The sequence below is a fragment of the Pinus tabuliformis genome, chromosome 6, assembly GCF_031772625.1.
Source record: "Pinus tabuliformis cultivar Carrire ecotype Pingquan chromosome 6, CPIR1, whole genome shotgun sequence".
Classification (NCBI taxonomy): domain Eukaryota; kingdom Viridiplantae; phylum Streptophyta; class Pinopsida; order Pinales; family Pinaceae; genus Pinus; species Pinus tabuliformis.
Window position 1 is genome coordinate 661,819,467 of NC_142292.1, and position 20,089 is coordinate 661,839,555.

Consider the following 20,089-nt stretch of genomic DNA (forward strand, 5'->3'; position numbering starts at 1 on the left):
GACGATTTGATAGGGGCGCCCTTGAAAGGTAAGAGGTTTTGGATGAGGGCGGAGCGATCCCACTCAGCGATCGACGCGTGGCAGCGGAGGTGAGAGAAAAACCACCGTGATTGCGCGTTATCGGTCGAGCAAGTCAACCGCGCTCGACGTGCGTATGACGTCGGATCTTGAGGAGCCTAGATCGGACGGCTAAGATTGCGCCCGATAGATAGAAGCGAAATCGACAAGGAATTAAGTCGCGATTTAAGGGGATTTGGAATCTGTTGACCGCCACGGTGGAGAAAGAACGTATCCACGACATAACCGAAGAAACGAATCGACGAGCAGGCTGGCGCTGTTCCGATGGGGACACATGGCTACTTCCCGAGCGTTCATGCTGACGCCGAACAGGGAACTCCAAGCACACAGGCGGTAGGCGAATCGACATAGGCGGGAGAGGAACCGAACAGGCATGGAGATCGAATGGCTAAAGCCATGAATAGAGACAGAGGAATGGATATTCAGAGAGAAGAGGAATAGAGAAGAGTCCAAGCGACCAAGAGAGACAGTGAATAGTGAACCCTGAGAGGAGGACTGAGCACAGAGAGCAGTAAAGCCAAGCAGAGGAGACAGAGGGCCAAGCTGACCACAGGCAGCATCGAGCACCAGAGAGCTTGAAGAATCAAGCCTTCCCATAGAGGAATCTGTCCGGATTGAGCACCATAGTTGGCTCTTTCCACTGTAGACCAAGGGTCACAGAGCTGGTAGGAAGAACAAGAGTCTATGTACTCCGAGTGGCTTGGGGAATCCAAGAACCACCCTGCCAAGCAAAATCTGCTTCAGGAGAACTCATATTGAGTCCCTGTATTGTAATTTCTCTACTGAAAGACACAATAAAACAAGGCCACCACTGAAGCTGGACCGAAGACGTAGCCCTGGAGAATAGGGTGAACTCCTTATTAAAAATTGCTTGTGTCTTTGTGTTGCTTACTGTATTTCTCTACTGTCTTTCCACTTTTCTGTGTATTGGCAATTTGATCGATCCGTTGCTTAAATAACGCAGAACACACACACTATCACATGAGTCTGTAATACCTTTTGTTTAATAGATCTTCAACTGAGGTCACTCATAGGGTGATTATCAGATTACTTAGGGTTTCTTTCTAGCCTAACCGCAGGCCTTAGGGTCTTTCTCTAGACCTTAGCGAACCCATTACCCTAGCCGCTAGCCTTATTAGGCCTAGCGTTGCCTTATCTTGGCCTCTTCTTACCCCCTCTCATCTTTGATTTGGGTATCATTAGATTCCTGAAGCTAACACTTGGCGTTTTGCAGAGAATTTGGAAAAAAATTATGGTTGCAGGTGGCCTAACTACTGAAAAAATCTTGGGCAAATTCTCTAGTCCTCTGCTAGGCCTAAAGGCCTACTGGTTTGCTCACTCAAACCCTAAGCCTCCTCACTGTTTACTCACAGCTATCGTATCATTTGATAACAAAGGCACAAAGCTCATTAAAGTGGCCTAAATTTCATTAACAAGTCATCTAAACAAATTAAAAAAACATTGCATAAATTGGGTATCTATTTTTGATTTCATGAAAATTGGATGACTGTCATAAGCACTTTGAGGTCTGATATATAATAGTGGCATTGGCATCTAAGGGGAGCTAATCCATTAAGAAGTTTCTATTGGGAAAGTGATCTAAACACTTGGACTAGCTCATTTGCATTTGTGCATTCATAGGCACATCACACTTTGCATCTTAAGTGCTCTAAACTAAATTTACTCACTGCTGTCATAAAGTTTACTTGTTACTCATTTTAGAAAATAAGTGACATTAAAGTTTACACTTGGTTATGCTCTATTAATAATAATTGCTCATTGTGGAAAGGATTTGTTTACATTGTTTAAATGTGCTATTGTGAACAAGATTACTAGCATCTAACATTGTGTTTTCTTGTGAGCTCCTTAATCTCCAAAGTTTCAAATTTGCACCTAATAAGCTTACTCACACAAGCATATAAGCTAAAATTTAAGATCTTGTTGCTTGGTTAATGTTAATTTTAGGTATGTTCTATGCTGAGAGCAAGTTTACTTCAATTTTCCATATTAGCTCAACATCAATTCCAGATTAGCAATCACATTTAGCATGCTAGTAAAATGTAGATAGAACATAAACATAAATCGCAGAAAACAAGCCAAGACAAGAGGACACAAGATGTGGCGCCAGCCAGGGACAAACCCCAATGTGGGGAAACCCTTGATCAATTCTTCTTATGTTTTTCAATAGTTCAGCAGAGAGAGAGATAGTACATATACATCAGAAGTCAACATTTTGACTTGATAAAATAAGAGCAGAGATCTTCTCTAAGAAGATGACACATGATGTAGCTGACCTGAACTGAGGTGAAGGCACACTGCTTCAACGGATCCTCCAAGGTGACTCCATCACCATGATGCACCACATTGTGTTGCGCCAAATCATCATGTTGCACCCGACACTGTGTTGCACCCAATCACTATGTTGCATCCTTTATGCTGCACTACTGTACCCTTCATTGCACTATGCATAATGTAATACATCATCATCATGTTGCTGCAATGCATTCTTGCTGCTACACTACTCACATCAAGCTGTTGCACCTATCATCATCAAGCTGCTGCAATGTAACACGCTGTTGCCATACATCCATGCCCATCATCACCATGCTGTATCATTGTGCTGCATTATACTACATTCATTGTGCTGCACCATGCTACACCATGCTGCCCACAATAGTCAATGCATTCATTATCCATGCTGCATCCATCCAAGTATGTTACATCTAAACATATTGTCCATCATCATTGTGTTGTACACTGCAATACTGTCATGGGATAGACTTAGTTGCTTGCTATGGCTTGCAGCCTAGCAAAGCAGCTAGCTATAGTAACCCTTCAAATCAAGCTCATCACCAATATGCCCAGACAGTGCTTAACGTGCTATCATCTACAACATCATGGCAGAAATACAAGACTTCTAATGGGCCTCTCTTAACATCAGATAAGGGCTGCGTAATAAGTCTTCTTCCATGACAGCGTCTAAACAATGGTAGTCCTTTTCTTCCATGTTGGAAGTTCCACTACCCTTGGTTAAGGGTTCCTTCTGCTTGCTGCATCTTACAAACAGTGATATTCTAGCTAGTGTATAGGGGACTTTGACTGTGTATAAGGGTCAGCAATTAGGGCTCTTTTAGAACTATGGATTGGCCTTCACACGCTGTTAGTTAAGGCCTCTCCCTCTGCGTCTTAGTTCACCCTTTAGGACTGCGGCTAGGGTAACATAGGACAGCAGCTAGGGCTCTTGTCTCCTTATGCTGTAGATAAACCCCTTATTGACTGCGTCCTAGGGTATATAAACATCTCTCCTTGCTGCGTTATAGAAGCCCTTTTTGGACAGCGAAGGAGCCTCCCTAAGTCTCCTTCATGACTGCGGTTAGGGCATGTTTCCTTGACAGCGTTTAGACTTCTTTTGGACAACGTTGAGTGGCATGTAGAAACTCCCTCCTTGCTACTATGAGACCCTCATCTTGACTGCATATAAGACACCTTTTGACTATAAGTAGGGCTAGGGTATCTCCTCTTAGGGCAGCGTATCGACTTCCTTTAGATAGTGTTTAGAGTTAGGGCAAACCCTCTAGGGCAGTGTATTCTCTTAGTGACTCCTCCTTCCACCAAAACCCAAAGACAAGTGGAGAGCAAGAGATCGCAAGAAGAGTGTGTGTCCAAATGACTAGCAAGCCACCTCTTTTTATACTAAAATGTTGAGCACAAGTGGGGGCAATTTGGTTGCTAGCTGACCTTGACGAATTGTCCCATAACACAAACAAATTCATATCTCCATGAATACATGTCAGAATCAGATGATCTTTAGATCAATCCTACACCTCTCGACGAGAGGAATCCAAGAAAAATAACAGCTACCATGAATAAGTAGACCCACATGGAGTTTGGCCCTAGTTGCCAATTTTAACAGTTAATATTGCTCAAATTGATTGGATATTGGCATCTCTTGTTGGCATTGAGGATCTATTTACAATGTTGGCATTATCTAAAGCCCCTAATTATCTAAAGAACATTAATCCTCTTGAGCAATTGTCATTGATATTTTTCATACAAGTGTTGATTATTCTAAGTAACATATTTTGGATAAGTGCTCTAGTTCTCTTTTACTTGTCATCATTATCATTTTTGTTTCATGGTTAACATTTATCTGTGAATGATATTCTATCTTGGGCATATTGGTAATTTATTGTTTAAGAATATTTATCTTCTTGTTATATATCTCTTAGCTATCTCTTGTATTTATTGGCACTTGTGATATTGAGCACTTCATCTTGTGTAAGATTGTCTCTTATTCATTAAGTACTCTTGCGTGATAACTAAAGATCAAATTGTAAACTAAGTACTTAAAGTCGTAAACAATCTTAACTCAAGATCACTCAAGCATCTTGCATCACATTCTAGGCCTAGATTTGCATTAATAACTTATCTCCAAGCCTAAGCTTGGTTGATAGATAAATAGGGCCACTCTTCATCTTGTAGCTTGAGAAGGATAGACCATCTCTAGTGGTTAAAACGGTGACCTTCCAGTCGGCAGAGCCACAATCTCTGTAGCGTCAAAGGCACTGGGTATGTTAGATTTCAAGGAGAAGTATGGTTAACCAAGACTTTGCTTGCTTCACCTTGACTTCTCTCTACCACCTACTCTTGAGACTAGCCTCAAAACAGCTAGGGATTAAGGGATTTACTTAGATAGACATTTAATTAAAATAAACCAAGGTCTTGCATTTCACTTAGGTCATAAGATTTGAATAGCATATAAGATAGTTAAGCATTTAAGCAGTGGTTGTTCATCTGGTCACCTAGTATTTAATTGATCTAAATCAAGTAGTTGACTCCATATGACACTGATCTCATAAATAATTCAATCTAATCTCATAAATTGCTATAAACAACAAAGTGGCTAGGTCATTCAATCATGTCTCCTAGACTTGTTGGTTGCCAATAGGTCTTGCATTTCCATCTTCCATAGGGACTACCCCCAATAGCCTATAGTTGGGAGATAGCTAGAATGGAGAGGTCGAGGATCAGAGTGACAACACTTGACCTAAGTCGTTGTCACACTTGCCTATACAATCTGAGCGACAACAGGCCTAGAAGGCCTAGTGTGATGGATGTTGCAAGACTTATGTCTCATTATTATTGTACTTTGTATCTCAGTTGAACATTTGATGAATATCTAAGAAGAAGAAGAATTGATTTTGGGTTTTCCCCCTTGTGGGGTTTTTCCTTGGTCTCTGACCAAAAATTATGGTTTATGTTGATGTTCTCTCTATATAATTGCTTATGATGATATCAGGTGAATGAAATATGAAAATTGTTGGAAATGTTTAAAAATGCAATTATCTACAACAGAGAACTATCCAACCCTAAAATTAACAAGTTTCAGCGCTTCAAGTGAAGGGATATGATGTCTACATTCGAGGGCTAGAGGTGTACATTAAGCACCATGATTGGAAGTTAGTGACACATGTTAGGGTGAGAAATAACAAGATATATAAGTTTCAGTTGGATATTCCAAAGGCACTAGTGAGCAACAACAATAACAAAGACATAGGAGAGTTACTGCAAAGGAGGATGGGACACATCCATTATGCAGCACTTACATTTCTTAGGGAAACTATAATAGGAGTTACAGAAGTTAGCACAGAACATGATGATGTGTGCAAAGGGTTCATGCTTTGGAAGTTTGTGAAAGCAACATTTCCAAGGAGTGACAGTAGAGCCAAGGGTGTGCTAGAGTTGATGCATTCTGATATATGAGGCCCATTGACTATAAAATCTCTCAGGGGTTATGAGTATTTTTAAACCTTCATTGATGACTTCTCCAGGAATACTTGGATATACTTCTTAAAGACAAGGGATGAAGTCTCCAGTCGCTTCCAAGCGTTTAAGGCTCTTGTGGAGAACATGACAGGTAAGAAGATAAAGGTTCTTCGTACAAATAATGGAGGCAAGTTCAATTTGCATATAAGAAATTTAAGCTTGATATTTTAACCATAGAGCTATGTTATAATTATAGTTCTTTTAGTCTTGCATGAAATCTACTAGATGATTGGTGCTACTTTAATTTCTAATAGTGTATAAACGAGAAGAGTAGAAAATTTTAGAATGTTGGCAGCGATATCTCCAACTTTTGTATGTCATAGGAAAAACATGATAAACACAATTATAGAACAAGATAACAAATCAAGGGATTAATTTTTATTACAAACCAAAATATTCAAATTCATTTATTCATAATAATGACAAGCTATTGTACACTTCTTAGTGAATTTCCACAAAGTACTAATCATCTAATTATCATGGAAAGATAATGAACTTTGTAACTCTCTTGTAAACAAAGAAAAAACCTTATAACTAGCATCCCACAAAACCAAAATTCTAAACTAAACATCTCAAGATAAGATTAACCCAAAAAATTCTTACTGTGGTCGTTGTCCACGTCGTAGAACAACAAAAGAAAACTTCTCATCTTCATAACCGCGCAATGGATTCCCCTTAGATCTCTACAAAGCAGATAAAAGAATACAAGGGCAAATTAAATTAACAACAAATAATTGTAAACTACACAAACATGGCTAATACCTATAGGAAAAATGAATAGTGTGCTTAAAAAATAAAAAGTACTAATCATCTAATTATCATGAAAAGAAAATAAACTTGGTGAACTCTCTTGTCAACAAAGAAAAAAATTAAAATTGGTGTCCCAAAATGCAAAACATTAAAGAAGCTTTACCCACTAAACAAAACAAAGGGCATTCATACCAATGTGTTAAGAGATCCAAAATCCTTAAACAAAAAGGGCATAAAAAAAAAAGTCAAGAAGCTCCATGTGAAAAATATAATATGTGTTCCTCAATCATTAGGGAAATTTTGAGGTCTAAAATGGGCCTCCTAAGGAGTGTTATAAAATAATAGTGGATATAATAAAATAAGATTAAATTGTCCGATTGGGGTAGCTCAATTGGCAATGGTTGTGGAAATGAAGTCATACCGAACTAGAAGTCTTGGGTTCAAATATTGTAATATCCCGTCCTATCAGGGTGAGAAGTTGGGCATGATAAAGATGTAGTCCTACCAAGCTTACAAAAAAAAAAATAATAATAAGATTAAATTCCATCAACAAAAATTAGAGGGAAAAAGAAAAAACTACATTTTCAACTCATATGTTCAACTTATCTCCCTACAGTTTTACTCAAATTTTGAGCGGGAGCACTTGTTGAATGTAGAATTTAATTCCTCATCTAAACAGTGTTAGAAAATGTAACTATGGTTGGTCTTCAACAATGTACTTGAGTCATTATGAAATGTACTAGTCAAAAGATAAAGAAAAGAAGTTTTATTATTGTAACAATGACTTATTAAAGCATGGCTTTCATGCTTGGGTCATCATTATATTAGTCAAAGTCCCCATTATGGACTCCTAGGATTAATATTGAGTTTATAGAGTCATTGTACATTCAAAGAGACCCTTCTTGGGCTTTTGAATCATGTAAAAAGGTTTTGTATCAAGTCAAATATGAATTATGTACCCTCCACATCATGTCAGCGTAATAGAGATCAAGTCAGCCTACGGACCCTCATTCAACCCTCAAGAAGCCTATATATATAAGGAGGTCAAAGTCATTTGGAGCATTCACTCTCAAGCAATTTCGATATCTCAAGAAGAGTTGGAGAAGTGTGAAGTTTTTTGCCGAGAGGTCGAAAGAAGTGCGAGTTTGGGGAAGTCTATAGAGAGGAAGAAAATCGAGATTTTGGTGCCCCTCTCTCTCTATTTCGTGGTCTGGGTTGGGAGATCAAAGTCTCCTAAGATTTCGTTGTTGCGCGGAAGTTGTTGCCTAGTCAAAGTTACAGGAAGAGGTCTAAGATTTGGGAGGCTGACATGGTGTGGAGGGAAAGTCTAGTCTTGGTCTAGGCTAAAGAGTCTCAAAGAATACAATTGAAAGGAAGAATTATCTTGACTGGGTTTTCCCCATGAGGGGGGTTTTGCCCTGGAATGTGCCTACATCTTGTGTCTCTTGTTTTGTGATCTTTATACACACACAATATGGTAATTGCTTGATGAAAGATAAGATAATAAAGAAGTAAAAGAAGCCAACACACTCACAAGTAATTATTAGGAAAGGAGAATCAAACCCTAATATAATATCTTTGATTTTCCAACATGGTATCAGAGCTAAGGTCAAGAGAAGTTGAAGATCACTTTGTTGGCATGGATTCTCCCTCTATGGTGAACTACATAAGATTGGGTTACAACACTGTTGGAAGCTAGATCAAGAAGGTCATCTTCTACTTGTTCAACAAGGTCAAAAGTCAAGGATTCTTGGCTTCCCTTATAGGTTTTGTCACTAATGACAATGAATGGATCATTGATAGTGGAGCATCGAGACACATGACAGGTGAAAGCAAACAACTTCACACACTATCAAAGGATCCATCCTCTCATGCAATGGAATTGGGTGACAACAAAAGCTATGATGTTAGAGGCCTGGGATCAACATCATTGAAGTTGGATAATGGATCAAAGCTGCATCTCAACAACATTCTCTATGTTCTAGGTTTGAAAAAGAATTTACTTTCTATTTCTTGTTTAGAAGATAAAGGGGAAAGGATTGCTTTTGTTGATGGAAAAGTATTGGTTTGGGGAAAAGACTCTAGCATTGATAAAGCTAGGGTTATTGGAGTTTGTGAAGGAAGTCTTTACCGAGTCATTACACCATCTCCTCAAGCCTTGGTTCATATGGAAATAATTCCCATTGAGCTATGGCATCATAGATATGACCATCTTCATTACAGGGTCATCCCTACTCTCAGTCAATTGGTTCATGGTATTCCTAATAAGCAGTTAGATCATGAAGGTGTGCGCAAGGGATGCTCTTTGAGGAAACATACTAGAAAGCCATTTCATAATAGTGAAACTAGGTCTAAAGAAATATTAGACCTCATCCATTCCGATGTGTGTGGGCCCATGTCTGACAAATCACTTGGAGATCATCTTTACTATGTAACATTCATTGATGACCATTCTAGGAAGACATGGCTCTACCTACTCAAAACTAAAGATGAAGTATTCGATAAGTTCAAGGAGTTTAGGGCTGAAGTGGAAACCCTAACCGAAAGAAAGATAAAGACTCTGAGGTCTGACAATGGTGGGGAATACACTTCTAAAGAGTTGATTGCATATTGTAAGGATGCAGGTATTAAGAGGGAGCTCATTGTTCCCTACTATCCCGAACAAAATGGATTGGCCGAAAGGAAGAATAGGTCAATTGAAGAAGGCATTCGAACTATGCTCCTTGATCAAGATCTACCGAAGTTCTTATGGGGTGAAGCAGCGATGACTGTCGTGTACATTCAAAATATAAGTCCTCATAAGAGGCCAAATTGGTTGAAAGCTACATTAGAAGATGCTGAAGGACATGATGCTGCGAAAGGGTCCTCCAAGGAAAGTAAGAAACCAAAGAGATATTCTGGCTATGCTGCATATATGAAAAAGTTAATTGAAGCCGAACCATCTACATTCAAGGAAGCTGAGCATGAAGAGGTTTGGAAGAAAGCTATGTAGGAAGAATATCAATCCATCATGAAGAATGGGGTTTGGGAGATCGTTCCTAGACCTAGTGACAAATCAGTTGTCACATCGAAGTGGATCTATAAGATCAAACATGTTGTTGATGGAAGTATAAACAAGTACAAAGCAAGGTTCGTCGCAAGGGGTTTCTCTCAAAAGGAAGGTATTGACTATGAAGAAACCTTTGCACCTACAGCAAGGTACACTACCATTAGATCATTGGTTTCATTGGCTACTACAATGGGTTGGAATATCCATCAAATGGATGTTAAGACTGCATTTCTAAATGGGACCATTGATGAGGAAGTGTACATCGAACAACCTGAGGGATTTGAAGTGAATAGCAGGGACTCTCATGTTTGCAGACTCAAGAAGGCCCTATATGGTTTGAAGCAAGCACCAAGGGCATGGTATGCAAGAATGGATGCATATCTACTTAGAATTGGGTTCGTGAAGAGTTTTGCTGATCCGAATCTATACATCAAGGTCGTGAATAATGAGCCTGTCATTATTCTACTATATGTGGATGATCTATTCATCACAGGTGTAGAGCGAAGAATTCAAGAATGCAAGAAGATGTTGGCAGTTGAATTTGAAATGAAGGATCTAGGACTAATGCACTATTACCTAGGTCTAGAAGTATGGAAGAGACCTGGGGAGATATATTTGGGGCAAGGAAAGTACATCATCAAGTTATTGTAGAAATTTGGGATGATGGATTCCAAGCTGATGACTACTCCTATGATCACCAACCTCAAGAAGTTGAGGAGCTCCGACTCTAGTCTCATGGATCCTACCTCATATCGTCAGTTGGTGGGTTCCCTAATGTATCTGGTAAATACTAGGCCAGATATATGTTTTACAGTGAACATTCTTAGTCAGTTTCAGTTGGAGCCTCGTCATGATCACTGGATAGCTGCCAAACATATATTGAGGTATCTTCGTGGCACTATACGTCTCTGCCTAAATTACAGTAGCAAGGAAGTTAATCTAATTGGCTTCACAAACTCTAATTGTGGTGGCAGTGAGACCGATGGAAGGAGCACTACTAGAGGATGCTTTAGTCTGGGAGCTGCTATGATCTCATGGATGAGTAGGAAGCAAGATTCCGTTGCATTGAGTAGTGCCGAGGCTGAATATGTGGCTGCATGTGAAGTGGGAAAAGAGGTTGTTTGGTTAAGGAAACTTTTGACAAATTTGTGTGAGAAGTCTCTAAGTACTACTGTGATTAATTGTGACAATCAAAATTGTATCAAGATGTCTGGAGATCTCGTGTTCCATTCAAGGATGAAACGTATCAATAATAAGTTCCACTTTATTAAGAACTTGGTGCAAGATGGGATCGTGAAATTAGAGTATGTCCCAACAGATGAACGGGTAGCAGACATATTGACAAAGGCTCTTCCTAATAAGAAGTTCGAATATCTAAGGAACTTATTGGGTTTGGTAGATATTGGTGATTGTATTGATGATAAGGAAATTGAAGAGATTTGTTAAGGCTTTGTGAGTGAAACATTGCCTAGGAATCATCAAGCCAGCACTCTGTGTTGATGTCTGGATTCTAAAGTTGAAAAGGTAGTGTTGGTTATTGAGCTTTGTTTTGGATACACACTTGTATGTTTGGCTTGGTGGTTAGCAAGTAAGCCTGATGGTAACTAGAGGGGTTGAAAGCTTGAGTCCACCTTAGTCCCACTTCGATAGATCACCCTGGTCAGGAATCTAGTCCATGACATTGCGGTGCCTAAAAGTTCTTCATGTTTTCATATAGTTTGAGATCTTCCATTGTTTGTGTACATTATGAATACCTCCCTAGTTAAGAGGGAGTTTTAAAAAATGTAACTATCTTTGGCCTTCAAGCATTTTGATGCCTAAATTGTTGAGTGATTGGTGGGATAGATTGCCCTGGTCAAGAATCTAGTCCATAGCATTGTGGTGCCTAAAAGTTCTTCATGTTTTCATACAGCTTGAGATCTTCCATTGTATGTGTACAATATGAATACCTCCCTAGATAAGAGGGAGTGTTAGAAAATGTAACTATCTTCGGTCTTCAACAATGTACCTGAGTCATTATGAAATGTACTTGTCAAAAGAATAAAGAAAAGAATTTTTATTATTGTAACAATGACTTATTAAAGCATGGGTTTCATGCTTGGGTCATCATTGCATTATTCAAAGTCCCCATTGTGGACTCCTAAGATTAATATTGAGTTTATAGAGTCATTGTACATTCAAAGAGGCCCTTCTTGGGCTTTTGAATCATGTAAAAAGGTTTTGTATTAAGTCAAATATGAATTATGTACCCTCCACATCATCTCGGCCTAAGAGAGATCAAGTTGGCCTAAGGACCCTCACTCAACCCACAAGAAGCCTAGATATACAAGGAGTTCCAAGTCATTTAGAGCCTTCACTCTCAAGCAAGTTCGATATTTTAAGAAGAGCTGGAGAAGTGCGAAGTCTATTGCCGAGAGGTCAAAAGAAGTGCGAGTTTGGGGAAGTATATAAAGAAGAAGAATCTCGAGATTTTGGTTCCTTTCTCTCTCTGTTTCGTGGTCTGGGTTGGTAGATCGAAGTCTCCTAAGATTTTGTTGTTGTCGGATGCAGCTGCCTAGTCAAAGTTGTTGGAAGAGGTAGAAAATCTAGGAGGCTAACATGGTGTGGAGGGAAAGTCTAGTCTTGGTCTAGGCTAAAGAGTCTCAAAGAATACTATTGAAAGGAAGAATCATCTTGACAGGGTTTTCCCCTCGAGGTGGGTTTTGCCCTAGCATGTGCCTAGATCTTGTGTCTCTTGTTTTCTGATCTTTATACACGCATAATATGGTAATTGTTTGATGAAAGATAAGATAATAAAGAAGTAAAAGAAACCAACACACTCACAAGTAATTATCAGGAAAGGAAAATCAAACCCTAATATAATATCTTTGATTTTCCAACAAGGAGTACCCATGTTGCATACTTTCGATGGACCCTGCTACATCAAAAATGAGTCAAGAAGCTCCATGTGAAAAATATAATGTGTTCCTCAATCATTAGGGAAATTTTTAGGTCTAAAATGGGCCTCCTAAGGAATATTATAAAATAATAGTGGAAATAATAAAATAAGATTAAATCACATCATCAAAATTTAAAGGGAAAAAAGAAAAAACTACATTTTCAACTCATATGTTCAACTTATCTCCCTAGGGTTTTACTCAAGTTTCGAGCGGGAGCACTCATTGGATGCAAAATTTAATTCCTCATCGAAGGAGTACCCATGTTCCATGCTTTTGATGGACCCTGCTACATGAAAAATGAGAAATACATGAAAAACATGATTGCATCCAACGAGTGTTCCTGCTCGAAATTAAATTTTGCATCCAACGAGTGTTCTCGCTTAGAATTAAATTCTGCATCCAACGAGTGCTCCTGCTCGAAATTTGAGTAAAATTGTATGGAGATAAGTTGAAAATACGAGTTGAAAAAGTAGTTTTTTATTTTATTATTTTTTAATCTTTTTACTTTTTTACTCCAGAAATGGTGAATCATCCCTCATGGTTGACATCATCATCTTGAACCTTATTGGTTCCTATAAAGTTGATTTTGGATGTACATTTTTGTTTTAAGGCCCATTTTTTACCTCAGGATTTCTCTAATGGGTCTACTAAGATGAAAATGAGGCCTAGGAATTCTAGAAGAAGCCACACCTAGTTGTAGTAGGAGAATCATAAGCTACTTGATACAAATTGTTCCATCCATAACTACCAAATATGAAAGACTCCTAGAGATGAAAAACTCAAAAAATTATGCCAAGACCATTTGAAATATAAAAAAATATGGGTAGTATGTCTACTTAGGGTAAATTGTGATATACATTGATATTGTTAGCTTTTGGTGTTACTCTAAAATTGTTTACACCATGCTTGGGGGTGCTTTATCTCACATGCAGAGCATAATATGTTGATTAACCCTGGTTGTTCCATGATGAATATATACTTTGGAGATAACTTACTTTTGCATTGTTATGCCTTAATTAGATGCTTATGTGGCGCATTCCCTTAGGAAATTGGACACCTATGTGGCTTAGTGTCTTTCTTTATGAGGCATTTGGTTGGTTGCTTAACATGGAATCTTACCTTGGAGGAGCATTGGAAATCTTGGAGGTTGTTGAGCCCAAAATGAGATGGGAACACTTGGTTTATTGCATGGAGACCTATACTTAAAGACATTTGAGTTGAAAAGTGATCATATAGGTGTGGTGAACCTTGAGGTACACAAGACAAGACTTGGGAGGTAAAAATGGAGATTTGGAGATTTGTGGAGATGGATTGTGGGACCCTTCTTGTGGAGCATTTTGTGTTCGAGCCTTGTTTGTTGGATATGCATGCCTTGGAGGTTGACATGCATCACCTAGAGATGGAGTGCTCCACACCTAGGGCTATCTTATGTAGAGTTAAGTTGCTTGTGGTGCACTTGATCCACTTTATGATTCTTGGTCTCTTTGACTTTCATACAAATAAAGCAATGAGAGTCTTTTCATAACTTGTGCTTATTCACTCATGCGCTGAGAAATCTAGGGCATTAGCATTAGGAGATTTCTCTTCTATTAGTCACTGCTTGTGAAAGCTTTTTACTTGTTTAGATTAGGATCTTCTTCAGGTTAGATTATTAGTGTTCTTCTTCAGCAAACAGTAACCAATGCATGAACATAAATGGACAAGAGACACAACATGTAGGTTATGAGCCAGGGCCAAAACCTCTCACTCTTTGAGAGGAAAACCCACACAAATTCTTCTTATAGAGATTCCAATTGATGAATACCAAGACCAAGACCCTTGACCTATTAGCCGCTTCCAAGACCAAGACACTAGCTCTCTTGACTGTCTTCTCCTTCCTCCTTTCGGTTCTTCTTACACATTGAGATCATTTCCTTTCTGAGCATAATATGATGGCACACTTGAGATGGCACTATATCACTGTCTTGACACCAAACTATCCTTTTTGCTGCATTAGCAAAACACTGTAATACTTCTCTTAATGGCAGCTCCTTCACATCACCAAACTGTGGCTTCTATACATCATCTAGTTGTGGTATAGATACATCATCACTATCACTGTCTACCTGAAATTATATAGAGACATATCAAGACTTCTTTCACTGTGGAGATCCGAACTTATCCTAAACAAACCCTCGTTGTTACTTTTGTTTAGTCCTAAGAGATCCAAATTGTTGGGTGATTGTGCTAGGAGTCTAAATTCATCACTATCCTCTCCATCTAAAAATATCCAAACTGTTGACTGTAGCTATCACCAAAAACCTCAAAGGAGTCCGAGTTTTGTACTGTGTTTATGCGAAGTGCCTTTACCTTGTATATATAGTGGTTGATCTTCATAAATGAGCCGACATGAGCCATGTGAATCGTTTTGACTCCATAAGGTAAAGCCAATGTGATCTTTACTCCAACTAGAATCCGACATGAGAAAGAGAGCTAGTGCTTGTTGTTTGGAGGGCTTGTAGACTTGTACACATTTGATACACATCCTCAAGAAGAGCTTCTTTATACATGACATTGACTCTTTGACAAATCCTAAGGCTCTCAATGGGAGCCATCTAAAATAAACCCCTTGCTCATGAAACCCATGAAGCAAGGCATTACAATAATAATTTTATTCTCTTCATTTCATCATTTACAAAGATCACAATTACATGTCATTATGAAGACCGAACCTAGTTACATTTTACAACACTCCCTCTTAACTAGGGAGGTATTCATAATGGTACTTGGTCATTCTCAATTTGAAGAATTTCTCATAAGAAGAATCGGATTGGTAACCCATTTGTTTAGCATCATATCAACTAGCATTATTACATAGCAAGTCCTTGACTACAAGCTCTATCTCTCCACAAGATCTAAGCTCAATGCTGGCGAGACCAATGATTGATAGACATTCTCATCATTGCTTCTCTCAGAACATACCCTACTCAGTTCTCAGTGTGTGTTCCATTAGGACTATTCTTATCTTGGATTATCAGTCCTCAAAGAATATCGGTCCTCCATGACTACTCTTATCTTGGATGCCCTATCTCATCTTCAAAGAGTATCGGATGCTAAATGATTACCCAATCCTCTCACTATGTCTTCCCAGGTGAAGACCAAAATGATGTGTCTATCTCTCTCTCTCAATTAGGGAGGACATATTCCAATAAAGGAATGTACTCATTCCCACACAAGGAATGTACCTAAGGTCCCTCTTGGCTTAGGAATTTCCAAGTTTCTTCCAAGTAAGAAACTTGTTTCCTGACTCCCTCTTAATTAGGGACCTACAACAGCTCCTTAGGTGGAGATAATGGGACAACCAGCTGCTTTGAAGAACTCCTTCCTTCAATGTCATGAATTTCTTTGTCAGAAGGTCATCATCTTTTGGGACTTCTTCATAGGGCACAGACCATCCATCACTTTCATCCATGAGTCAATCATGTCATCATTCCTTTCATCAGAAAGTGATCCATCAGTCTACATCTGGTCTTGCTTCATGTCATGTTGCCTTCTTCATGTTGTCTTCTTCAGAAGGATCTTACATCCTTCTACATGGTCCTCTAGGAAGACATCCACAGTTCTTCCCTTGGCAGTCCTACATAAGCCCATCCAGATACTTGTTCAAAATAAGAAATGAACACTTAAATCAGACTTACCTTTGTGATGGTCTTTCATCATGACATCTTCCTGTAGGTATCAACATCCTGCATACATGTTGACACATCTCCCAAAGATATCCATTGTCAAGGGTCTCCATCTTTTTTAAACTTCCATTAGAGTCTTCATATCTTTTCGAGAGATTCCTTAGTCAAATATTCTTGGTATTTCATATGTTGATTGCCTTTACTATGGTTGAATATCTCACAATGTCTTCCTTCCTTTCTTCACACGTTTCTTTCCTAGGAGCTTCCAATCAAAGTTCCTCAATTGTAGTCAACCACCTCATACTTCATATGAGGACATATTATGTTGATTTCATCTAGTGTGACTCATGCCTTCCGAGATTCTTTCATAGGAGGAGATTCCTTTCCTTTGATCATGCTTCTAAAAATAGAGCAGTGATCCAAGTTACCTGCAACCATACAACATGACATTATAAAATCAAATACAAGCATACATACCTCATTTACCTTTAGGTCATCTAGGCTTCTTTCAGTAGCTTCGTTGATTGAAAAGATCTTCAACCCCTTGATCTGCTTCATCTCTTATGTCATCATACCATCATCCCATGAATTCCACAAGTTGGAGTTCCTGATGAAACACTTGCTTCCTCTCTTGGATTAGTCAGAGAATCTTGAGGATCATACATATCCCTATCCAGCAGACATTTCCTTTGTGAGTTGATGTATGATGAGCCTTGTCCTAGATGATTTCTTCTTTTCATTAATTTTTCGAATGAGGTTCCCAAGAGCTATATCCTTCATAGTTGATTGTCAGACATCCTTCATGTTTCCTATGGTGAGGTCACGAGCTCTTACTTCTAATGCTTTTATTCTTCCTTGGACTTCATTCTTTCAGCTTCCTCCACTTCTTCGGTGAAAGGGACTTACTCTCTATTCTTTTTTTTATTGTCCTTCTTAATCTAAGGACAATCTTTCCTATAATGTTCATAGCATTGAATCTTAACTATGTTATTTTTTCTTCTTTCGACAAAATGTTTGAATCCTTTCATTTTATCCTTCACCACTTTTGCCCTCAACCTATCTTCTTCTATCTTGCATAGAAACCACAAGTTGTTGAATGGGATAGCCTTCTTATCCTCATAGACATTGTTACCTTGTTCATTAGTTAGTGCATTTAGAACAATTATGATTATCTCTCCCAGATCTTGCAATTGAGATCTTATGAAGATAACCCTTTTGTTGAAGGAAGTGTAACTAGGTTCGGTCTTCATAAATGTAAGTTTGACTTTTGTATTTATTCAAGAAAAGAGAAATTATTTTTATGATATTTGTCAATGAGTTTCTTGCTCATTGAATTAGGTCAAGCACATGTTCAAGTGCTTCTAGGAAGTCAAGAGTCAATGTATTTATGTAAGACCCTTTGAGGGCATGTTACACTATGTATAAAATAGTATAAAGGTCAAAGGATACCTCCAAGCAAAGTCCCAAGTCCTCTCCATGCAGCAACGTCCTCCAAATGAAGCAAAACAATGAAATAAATTCATGTTGGCCTAAAGATAGCATGTCGGCCTTCTAGTCGGCCTAAAAGGAGGGACAATCCTCTATATATAGAGGTTGTCCACTCCACTATAACGTCAAGAAACTCTCATCTGAAATCAGCAAAGTATACAAGCCGAGAAGAAGTGACAAAAAGACAAGTTTAAGGGTCTCCTAGTGCAACAAAGGAAGGAGAAGAAAAAGCAAAGTTCTGGGACTGTTTCTAGGGCAAGAAACAGTCACACGTGCAAAGTAAAAGAGGACAGTTTGCAGGTATAACAGCAGTAATATCACAGTTCATAATTTGTTAGTGTTTGGGCTAAATATTAGGCCTACAAGGCCTCCCAAGTCAAGCGAAGAAGTCCCTCTCTCTAGTGAAGGCAAAAAAGGACCCTAACTCTCCAAGGGTACCTTCCACACGTGGGAAAATTAGGGTTGTTGTTCAGTCACATCAAGTTTGCAGACCTACCTCAAGAAGAACCTCGTTGGATCAAGAGAAGGGTGTCTCATTAAGTGAAGAACATCTTGAAGGGAGGAAGAAGAATATCTCATCAAGAAGCTAACTAGCCAAGGTCTATCTCTAGACAAAGCAGTGAAGAAAAGGACGAAGTGCTGGGGAGCAAAGTGTCGGAAGGAGGAAGTCAATGTGTCGTGAACAAATTGCAAAATAGAGGAAGGACTTGACTTGTACTTGGAGGACATCCTAGTCAAGGGTCTAGGGTTTGGCATTGATCAATAAGAAGCTTCAATAAGAGAAACTTACTAAAGGGTTTTCCTCTCAAGAGAAGAGAGGCTTTGGCCTTGGCAGAGAGCCAACATCTTGTGTTCTAGTTCTTATGTTTTTGTAGCAGTTTGATGAAGTACGCACACATGCATTAATAAGAAGAAGGAGATTAAGCTACCAAGAAAAACAAAAAGGCTCCACAAACTGTTACCAAGTCAAGAAGAATTACACCACACCTAATTGCCCTAGATTCTTCAACATGGTATCAGAGCTAAGGTGACACATCAAGGAAAGGGCAACTCAAAAGCACTTATCAAGGAAGGACATCTACAAGGTTGAAGCATCAAGCTTAGAAGTCTCAATCACTTCAAGGACAGGAAGGCCTCCAATCCATCATTCATCAAGGAAGTCTACATAGTAAGAAGAAAAGCCTTACATAAAGGCACCTACAAAGAAGATCAGATCGAAGCAGGACCTACATCAAGCTACAAGTTGTTGTCGCACAGAGTGTCACGACAACACTCAGACCGGGGGCTATCACCCTAATCCCCGATCTCTTCGTTTAAGCTTGTCTTCCGCGGCTAAGGAGGGTAGACCCTATGGGACAATGGATGACCAACTGTGGACCAATTGGGTTGGGAGACACGAGAGAAAACAAGCACTTATTTGATTTTATTAAGTTAATAGACCAGTGCCTTATAGAGTTAATGGCTGAATGATTATCTATCAAATGCTGCAGAAAGATGAACTCATTAACAATCATTTACCATCAGATAACTCAAGCAATGCAAGATATTCGATAAACGCACAATGCTTTAATAGTGATCCAGCAATTAAAACTCAATAACGATATTCCAGCAATTAAAATTCGAAGGATTAAATGCTTGAAATAACCACGTAATTTCAAATGCTAACCAATTATCACTTTTACATAGCTAACTTCAAAATGAACATTAAGTGCATTTAGCTATAGGAAAACACCACAAAAGACACCAAAATGATTTTTCACTTTTTAGCTAACCTTTTTCAATATATATATATATATATATATATATTCCCATGGAAAAAGTCGTAATTTCTATTGATATAAAGAAATTACATTTTGTAGATGCAAGGTGCATATGCATATGGAGGCAGAGATGCCTGACGAGTTCATAAACTTTTGACCAAAAAGAAAGACTGATATGTCTCCACGCAGGGAGTCTGTTAACTACTATACTGTGTCTATGCTTGCTTGCTGACTAGAGAAAGCAAGATCAAAATTATATCCGGCTCTTCGCAGAGAGCGAAAAAACTTTAAGTATCAAAATCTAGTTTGTAACCAGTATCAAGTAAGTAAATATGTACAGTATATACAAGGATAGTCTGTATAGATATGGGCCTTATAGCCCATTGACTCTAGGTTCCTCAAATGGTCTGTGATAATGCTGGTAGTAGGTCCCATCAATCTCTTCCTGTATCAACCAGTCGTTTCCTTGTCTAAGCGCTGCCTCTTTGGATAGGTGATCTGCCCCTGTATTTTGCTCCCTGTAAATGTGTCGAT

General features: G+C 38.7%; 1 protein-coding gene across 2 annotated transcripts in view; it reads right to left on the reverse strand.

Annotated features, from left to right (window-relative positions):
• LOC149260346 (rsm22-cox11 tandem fusion protein 2, mitochondrial-like) overlaps positions 1-20,089 on the reverse strand; it is a 561,260-nt gene that overhangs the window by 97,408 nt on the left and 443,763 nt on the right. For both annotated transcript variants that reach the window (XM_089420322.1, XM_089420323.1), the window contains exon 11: positions 6,508-6,587. In XM_089420322.1, coding sequence (XP_089276448.1) covers positions 6,508-6,587 — 80 coding nt within the window. The remainder of the gene's footprint in view (positions 1-6,507; positions 6,588-20,089) is intronic.